This window comes from Triticum aestivum, chromosome 5A (genome assembly GCF_018294505.1).
Source record: "Triticum aestivum cultivar Chinese Spring chromosome 5A, IWGSC CS RefSeq v2.1, whole genome shotgun sequence".
In the NCBI taxonomy this organism is placed as follows: domain Eukaryota; kingdom Viridiplantae; phylum Streptophyta; class Magnoliopsida; order Poales; family Poaceae; genus Triticum; species Triticum aestivum.
This window is the reverse complement of record NC_057806.1, coordinates 513207867-513216040: the sequence shown is the minus strand read 5'-3', so window position 1 is coordinate 513216040 and position 8174 is coordinate 513207867. Positions and strand designations below refer to the sequence as shown.

At 47.2% G+C, this 8174-nt stretch overlaps 2 protein-coding genes across 2 annotated transcripts; both read left to right on the top strand.

Annotated features, from left to right (window-relative positions):
* Positions 1–3129: 3129 nt before the first annotated feature.
* On the top strand, positions 3130–4362 carry LOC123107430 (ornithine decarboxylase). Its single transcript, XM_044529420.1, has one exon. It carries the CDS (start codon positions 3130–3132, stop codon positions 4360–4362), a length of 1233 nt encoding a protein of 410 aa, XP_044385355.1.
* A 2062-nt stretch (positions 4363–6424) lies between these two features.
* Positions 6425–7672, top strand: LOC123107429 (uncharacterized). The gene is made up of 2 exons (XM_044529419.1): positions 6425–7315; positions 7423–7672. Exons 1-2 carry the CDS (start codon positions 6436–6438, stop codon positions 7467–7469), a joined length of 927 nt encoding a protein of 308 aa, XP_044385354.1. The 5' UTR covers positions 6425–6435; the 3' UTR covers positions 7470–7672.
* Positions 7673–8174: the final 502 nt, after the last annotated feature.

Below are 8174 nucleotides of genomic sequence, written 5' to 3'. Positions count from 1 at the left end.
CACCACTCCTTGCAGACGTGGCGAAAGTGCCGGAGGTCGCTCGCCGGGAAGCGAAGCAGGACGCTGGCCAGGACGTCTCGCGGGATAGCATCGTTGGAATCGCCGGCCATCGCCTGGTTTTGGACGAGAGTGCTTGGTTGATTCAGGATTGATTTACGTGAGAATACATATAGCCGGTGACCTTATAATTGTAGGAATTTGGTAAGCGATTTGTATCTCCTTGGGGAGGCCGCGTGGTTTCTAGTTTCTAGATAGATAGGTGCCGAACAAGGCAGAGATGACAGGTTGCACGTTCCAACAAGATCGATCGACTTGCGTGTCAACAAGATCTAATTTAAACTAGAGGCATAACTCCTAATTCTATCTCTAAAGTGCTTTTTTCCGGGAACTTAGAGCTTTATATCTTCTAATAACACTGTACTTCCTAGTTTCGAAGATCCCACGTTAGATTCAGATCTCCAATTAAAATCGGAGTCACCTGATTTTAATCGGGTCAACAATTTCTCAAAACTTCCGCATTCAATTATTTTATACTATTGACTCACATCATGTTTTTTTATTTTTTTAAGACCTCACAATTAATTAAGGCCTCACAATTAATTGAGGTGTCTAATTTAGAATTGAGTCACACAATTTTGATCAGGTTAGCAATTTCTCAAGGAGATCTCTCATTCATTTCTTTAAATTTCCTAGGTTCCCTAATTGTTGACTGGGTCAACGCTTTCTCAAGGAGCTCTCTTATTCAATTCTTTCATACAATTAAGGTATTCAATATTATATTTGATATGCGATTTTAATCGGGCCAACAATTTTTTAAATCAATCAACAACAACCGGCTTATAAAAACACATCAATTTCACGCACCCTCTCACCACCTAAAAAAGCGCCACCATGTGATACTACAACACCAATATAGTATATGCAGCCATCGACTCAAAAAATTCCCCACATAAATATACGGTGGTTAGCTGATAACACAGAAGCAGACCACCAAAGGCTCATCAAATCATTGTATTATAAATAATAAATAAAACACCCTCCATCATCTCCTTCAGCCAAACTAAATATTCCATCAGTACCTAAATATAAGGTGTATTATTTTGTTGGAAGGTCAATTTTTTTAATTTTGACCAAGTTCAGAGCAAAAAGTATCGACATCCACAATATTAAAAAAAGTATGAAGAATCATTTCATGATGAATCTAATTGTACTGATTTGATATTATGGATTTTGATATATTTCTCTACAAATTTGATCAAACCTAAAAGTTTTGACTTTTCAAAAAAGTAACACGGCTTATATTTTCAAACAAAGTGAGTAATTTTTTAAGAAACCAACGACACCAACGGCGCAGCAAAACACACACAACCCTTCTAGTATATATAATAATCAAAGGGTATGGCTACGTCTTAGTTGACTGAGACTTAACTAAGTCTCAGTCAAGTGACATAGTATATAAAAAGAAAAAATAGAAATATTATTTTTGTACGAATCTTCATGTAAGATCAAAGGAATAGAGCATCGACTGAGACTTAGCAAAATTGATATTCAAATAAGAGTGTTCGCTGAACTATCAGCCAAGAGACTGTTGTCTGCTGATCAGAAAACTTGGAGCTTCAGTAAGCCAGCTCTAGGTGACACACAGTTCTAGCACGCTTAGCACACATTTGCTGGGCACTCCATGCTTACCTTTTCCAGCACCAAGTGTGCATGGCATATGCCATTCTGTGGAAATTGTGACACTTGGGTGATACCGTTTTAGATTTTGTAATGAAAGGAAGAGTTATGAGTACATAAGGGAGTAGCTAGTAGATTTATCAAAGCTTTTACCCGCAAAAAAAACAAAGCTTTTGAACTCGGCAATTTTTGTTACTTGAGAAGAGTTCCTAAACCCAAAATTCAAAATGACAAGTTCCTCCATGCCCAAAAAGAAACCCTCCCTCGCAAAAAGAAAAAAAGAAAAAGAAACCCAACACCTATGATACCAACAAGTGGGCCTGACCCATGCAAAGCAACAGGTGCAAGGCCCAACACGAAGCAACCAGTGGACTGAGCCAGCCAGAGTTCAATTGGAGGCCCAAAACCACCATCCATGGCATTGTCATATAGTACAACTATAGCTTTTAAACGTAGGTGGCGTGCTAAGTGCACTAAAAGACTTAGCAACTTATCTCCCCAATTCATATGTGCTTAGCTTTGAGCAACTATACTCATTCATGCAATTGTTGGTAGGCATTTTGTATAGATCGGCGCACTTGACATTGTTTTTTCTCGGAGTCACCAAAGTGGTCTCTCTTCTTCTTAATTGGTTTGCCACATCAATTTCTTTTTGATAAAGTGGCATTTTAAGCACTTTTTTTTCAAAAGGGAGAAGTACACCAAGGCCTCTGCATCACATGATCCACACAACCATTTATTAATGCGAACCGAGCATCCAAGTTCCAAATAAAGATCCGGAAAACTACAAGTAAAAAAACACCTATACACCAAGGAGCACTGGGAATGGCCTCAGAAATCATTTTAAACGTGCCAATGGTATTAAAGAATTATTTCTTGTTCAAAAACGAAATGAACAGCAGTGGAAAAGACGAGATGCTAGCTCATGTGTTTTTATAGTGGTTGGAATGGGGTGCATGTACCTACTCCCGCTTCCGTTTGAAGTAGGAAAAGGACCCGACTGTAGCAAGAACAATGACCGGGCTGACCGAAGCCGAACGCCCGCGCTCTCTCTGTTCTCTACCTACCGTAGGTACGTGCGTGCTGGAACTGCCCCAGCCGCAGCGTCGCACGCTCTGGAACTGCGGCCGCAGCGTCGCATGGCTTGTCTATATGGTCCATTTGACCGCGGCGCGCGTCACCTAACCCCGGCCGCGCACGCTATATATAAGCCACACCCACCCAGTTCATCTCAGCCAGGCAACAGAATTAAGCATTCGACCAAGCCATCCATCGACCTCCTCGATCTGCATTGGCATCGGTACTCAACTTGCATTGCTCGATCGCGTCGACGTCTAGCTCGAGCAACCTTAGGTTAGCAAGCTTGCTAGGTTGACAAATCTTCTAGGGCTATAGTACACACACTTTGCACTACGTACTCACGTGTGGTGTGATCACATCGTCGTCGTCGACATGGTCGGAAGCAGCCCCATGCAGGCGGTGCTGGTGGCGCCGGGGGTGAAGGACAAGCAGGTGCTCCCCTACAACTGGGACGCGCTCAAGGAGAAGCACGCCGTCGCCGGCCTCATGCGCTCCATCGCCGGCGGCTCCGGCGTGCGCGGCGCCTTCTACGTCCTCGACCTCGCCAGGGTCATTGACCTGTACATGCGCTGGCACCGCGCGCTCCCCGACGTGCGGCCGTACTACGCCGTCAAGTGCAACCCGGAGCCGGCGCTGCTCGGCGCGCTGGCGGCCCTCGGCGCCGGGTTCGACTGCGCCAGCCGCAGGGAGATCGAGGCCGTGCTCGCGCTCGGGTTCGAGCCGGGGAGCATCGTGTACGCCAACCCGTGCAAGCCCGAGGCGCATATCGAGTACGCGGCGCGGGTGGGCGTCAACCTCACCACGTACGACTCCGAGGAGGAGGTGGCCAAGGTGAAGCGCTGCCACCCGAACTGCGAGCTCGTCCTCCGCATCAAGGGCCCCGACAACGGCGACGCCAAGGTCGACCTCGGCACCAAGTACGGCGCGCGCACCGACGAGGTGGTGCCGCTGCTCCGCGCCGCGCAGCGCGCGGGCCTCGGCGTGGCCGGCGTGTCCTTCCACATCGGCAGCGGCGGGACACGCACGGACGTGTACCGCGGGGCCATCGAGGCCGCGCGAGCGGCGTTCGACGCGGCGGCCGCCCTCGGCATGCCGCCCATGCGCGTGCTCGACGTCGGCGGCGGCTTCATGGCAGGAGGCACCGCGTTCGAAGAGGCGGCGGCGGTCATCCGCGACGCGTTGGCAGAGCACTTCGGCGACCTCCCGTGCGTGGAGGTCATCGGCGAGCCGGGACGGTACTTCGCCGAGAAGGCCTTCACGCTGGCGGCGCGCGTCATCGGGAAGCGCACGCGCGGCGAGGTGCGGGAGTACTGGATCGACGACGGACTCTACGGCTCCCTCAACTGCGTCCTCATGGACGACTACGTGCCGCGCCCGAGGCCGCTCGCCACCCCACGCGCCGGCGAGGAGGCGTACACGTCGACGGTGTTCGGGCCGACCTGCGACTCGCTCGACACGGTGGTCACCGGCTACCGGCTGCCGGAGATGAGCGTGGGGGACTGGCTCGTGTTCGACGACATGGGCGCCTACTCCATCGGCTCCGGCTCCCATTTCAACGGCTTCTCCATGTCCGACCTTACCACATTCTTGGCCTGCTCTAGCTAGGTCAGAAACTGTTGGTTTTGATCTGACGGCTTAAACAAGCCAGTTAGATCTATTAGTCTAACAAAAAAAAAGAGATGAAGGGATAACGATAAGTGAAGGGGTCCACGTACCAACGTACGTGAGCCTCGATCAGAACTAACGTGCCCTGATTGGGGGCGCCCAAAAACCAACTCAGGTTTTGGGTCCCTGTCGCCAGCGCCATATTAAAAGGGATACGGGAGAGAGCTGGGCACCTGCGAGATCACAATTCACGTAAGGTTTACTCTCCTCCCGATATTCTCTCACCCCATCCGATCAGGGGGAGTGCTGCAGCGACGGGAAGACCTAAGCCAGCCGCCGCCGCTGTCCCTGGGCAGTGCCGGTGGCGCCCTGAAGGAATCAGGACGTCGAGGAGAACCTCTACTTCGACTACATCACCCCTGCATCAAGCCTGCACCAAGCAGGCAATCATGTCCACTGCCGTGACATGTAATGATCCCCTAAACCCTTCTCTGTTCATGCTTTTAGGTGATCTAGATGCAATCAGTTCCTGCTAATGGCATCCCGAAGATGCATAATTATTCCAACAATGGTATCAGTCTCCAATTTTGATTGCAACAGGTCCCTACATTATTGATCTGTAGATCAACATCAAGTTTTAGATAAAGTCAGGTTTAGGGTTTTTAAGATCATGATTGCAAGTCTAGCCCTATGATCATGCTACTATTTGACGTTCATGCCAATTGCCATCTGCAAATAATTATGTGATACACTAATTTTGCTTCGGATCATTACTGTTAATGTCAGTTCCTTTTAATTAACCCATGTTAAAGATTAATGCTCATGGTTATGTCACGGTTAATTAGAATCAATCATGTTTAAGTACTGATTCCGGTTTTTGATAAACAAATTAGAAGGCAGAGGGATCAACAGTAGCAAACCCTCCCATGTTCAAGAACCCTAGAATTTTTCCCCAATTCGAAAGAACCCTAATTCTGAAATTAGGAGTGTTTTCACCACAAATCACGCACTATGTACACGAATTGGAGAAGAATGAGGAGAATCCTCACCTAATGCGCCGCGTAGCCGCCTTTCCCTTCGGGGCCCGCACTACATCCACCGTAGTGCGAGGGCGGAGACGCCGCGACGCCGTCGCCTCCCACCGGAGCGACGCGCGGAACGTCTACTAGCCGCCACCGCCGCTACTCGAATGGACGAGCTCGTCGCCGTCGCCCCTCATGTCGCGGTGGCCGGCGTCCCTCCTCCCTTGATGCGCCATGAAGCACGGACGCCGGGGCCACGTTCGACGGGGGAGCGCGCGGGATTCATCCTGCTGCACGCTCCTCCGGCGAGCGCAGCCGCCGCGCCGCCATGGCCGGCGCGCCTCGAGCCGCCGTTGAATGTCGCCGCCGCTCTCTGTAGCGCTAAACGTGGGGGGTCAGGGGAGAAAGTGAGACTAGGGTTAGGCCGGTCGGCATTTTTGTTCCGGCCGCAAGCCGCGCCGGCCGTCCAATTCGATCGGACGGCTCACAGCGACGCGGAGTGCCGACTCGGGCCGGCGGGCATTAATGGGCCATTTTCGGCCATGGGCTTCAGCCTGGGTTGCCTTAGCCCAGCGCGTTTTTTTATTACGGTTTTTCGCTGCTCGGTTGGGCTATTGAATAACTGTGGGTATTTTGGGCCGTCGCATTTTTCTGTGTTTTCCAGTGCACTGTAAGTTAATATCTTTCATGTTTTGCACTGTTTAAAATAGAAAATGCCTAAAAATATAATGAACACATTATTATTCTGGGTAAAATTGAACCAACGAGATATTTTATTCAGGATTTATTATGTGTTTTGCATGATGAACTTTTTTAGACATCAAAATAATGATATTTTTTTTATGTTGATGTTTAAATTGAGAATGAAATGACTCTAATTTTAATTCGGACCAACGTTGTTTTATTATTATGAGTCATCCCCTATGATATTTTAATTCCATGTTTTTTCTGCCCAACAGTGTTTTGACATGGAGTTGAAATTAAATACTTGGCATGTTTGTTTATTTACCAACGTAAATTTATAATCATGCAAGTTTACTTATGAACTTTTATGATGATTTCAGCTTCCGCTCCATTCCGGTCCGACACGATCGAACCACTTACGGGGAGTAACTTCCCTCGTTGGAAGTCCCAAGTCGAATTATGTTTGGGTTGTAATGAATTTGACTATGCCTTGAGGGAAGAAAAACCTGTGGCACCTGTGGCAGGTGTCACAGGGTATGCAGAACTCAAGAAGGAGTATGATGTTAAGATGGAAAAGTGGAATAAGTCCAACCATATTGCGCTTCTCATCATGAAAGCGACAATATCGCCGGACATTTCTGAAGCACTCCCTAAGAAAGATACTGCTAAAGATTTCCTCACTGAAATGGAGGAGCAATTTAAAGGCTCCGACAAAGTGTATGCTCATGAGCTTTTTGCTAAACTTCTTCAGAAATACACTATTGACGGAAATGTTAGGCAGCACATATTGAGGGTGGTAAATGCTTTCACCAAGCTTAAGGCTTTGGAGTGTTCTTTAAGTGAAGCCCTTCTTGTCATAATTATTCTTGAGTCTCTTCCTGAAGAGTTTGAACAATTTAAGGTCAACTATAACTCTCTAAAGGAAAAATGGCCACTCTCTGAGATGACCGCAAGGATCGTCCAGGAGGAAGAAAGGATCATGAGGCAGAAGAAAGACCATGTCTTTCATGTTGGCTCTAACAAGAGAAAGCATGACGGACAAGGTTTCCCTAAGCCTCAGAAAAGGCAAGTCAAGAAAGAAGGCACTAAGCCATTCAACCCTAAGGCATTCAAGGGTAAAGAAGCCGGTGGTTCTTCTTCTGCTCCTAGCAGCTCCACTGCTGGAGAAAATGCTTGTAACTTCTGCAAAGAAGAGGGACACTATCAAAGGGACTGCCCAGGCTTTCTAAAATGGATGAACAAAAGAGGTATTGATGAAATTACTTTTGTAGATGAATCACTTTATGTTGATTTTTCAATAAAGTCATGGTGGATTGATTCAGGGGCAACCACTCACGTTGCTAACTCTATGCAGGGATTCGATACGATCCAAACCATAAGAGGAGGAACAAGAAAGCTTAAGGTTGCGAACGGAGTTGAGGCCGATGTTGAAGCTGTGGGATCTCTCACGTTGGAGCTACACACTGGCCACACTCTTAGATTGAATAATGTTATTTATGTGCCTACCTTAAGTAGGAATTTGATTTCAGTTTCTCGTTTAGATGATGATATGTATGAGTGCCATTTTGGCAAGAAACAATTTGCTTTGATCAAATGTAATAAGAATGTAGGCATCGGTGTTAGACGAGGCCAACTATACATGTTATCTCTTAATAATGATTCAGTTATGCATGTGAGTGATGAAATTAATGTTGAGAAGAAATGGAAAGGAGTAAGTAATTCTTCGAAATTGTGGCATTGTCGTTTGGGCCACATTTCGAGGGGGAGAATGGAACGCTTAGTTAAAAATGAAATACTCCTCCCATTAGACTTCTCAGATGCAGACAAATGTGTCGACTGCATTAAAGGAAAATTTGCAAAAACAATTAAGAAAGGAGCAGTTAGAGCCACAAGGGTTTTAGAATTAATTCACACCGACATATGTGGACCCCTTAATGTTAAGTCTGTAGATGGTTTTGATTCGTTCATTACATTCACAGATGACTTTTCCCGCTATGGGTATATTTATCCCATACGTGACCGATCGGAAGCTTTGGAGAAATTCAAAGTCTATAAAGCGGAGGTTGAAAATCAACTGAACGCAAAAATCAAAGTTGTACGGTCTGA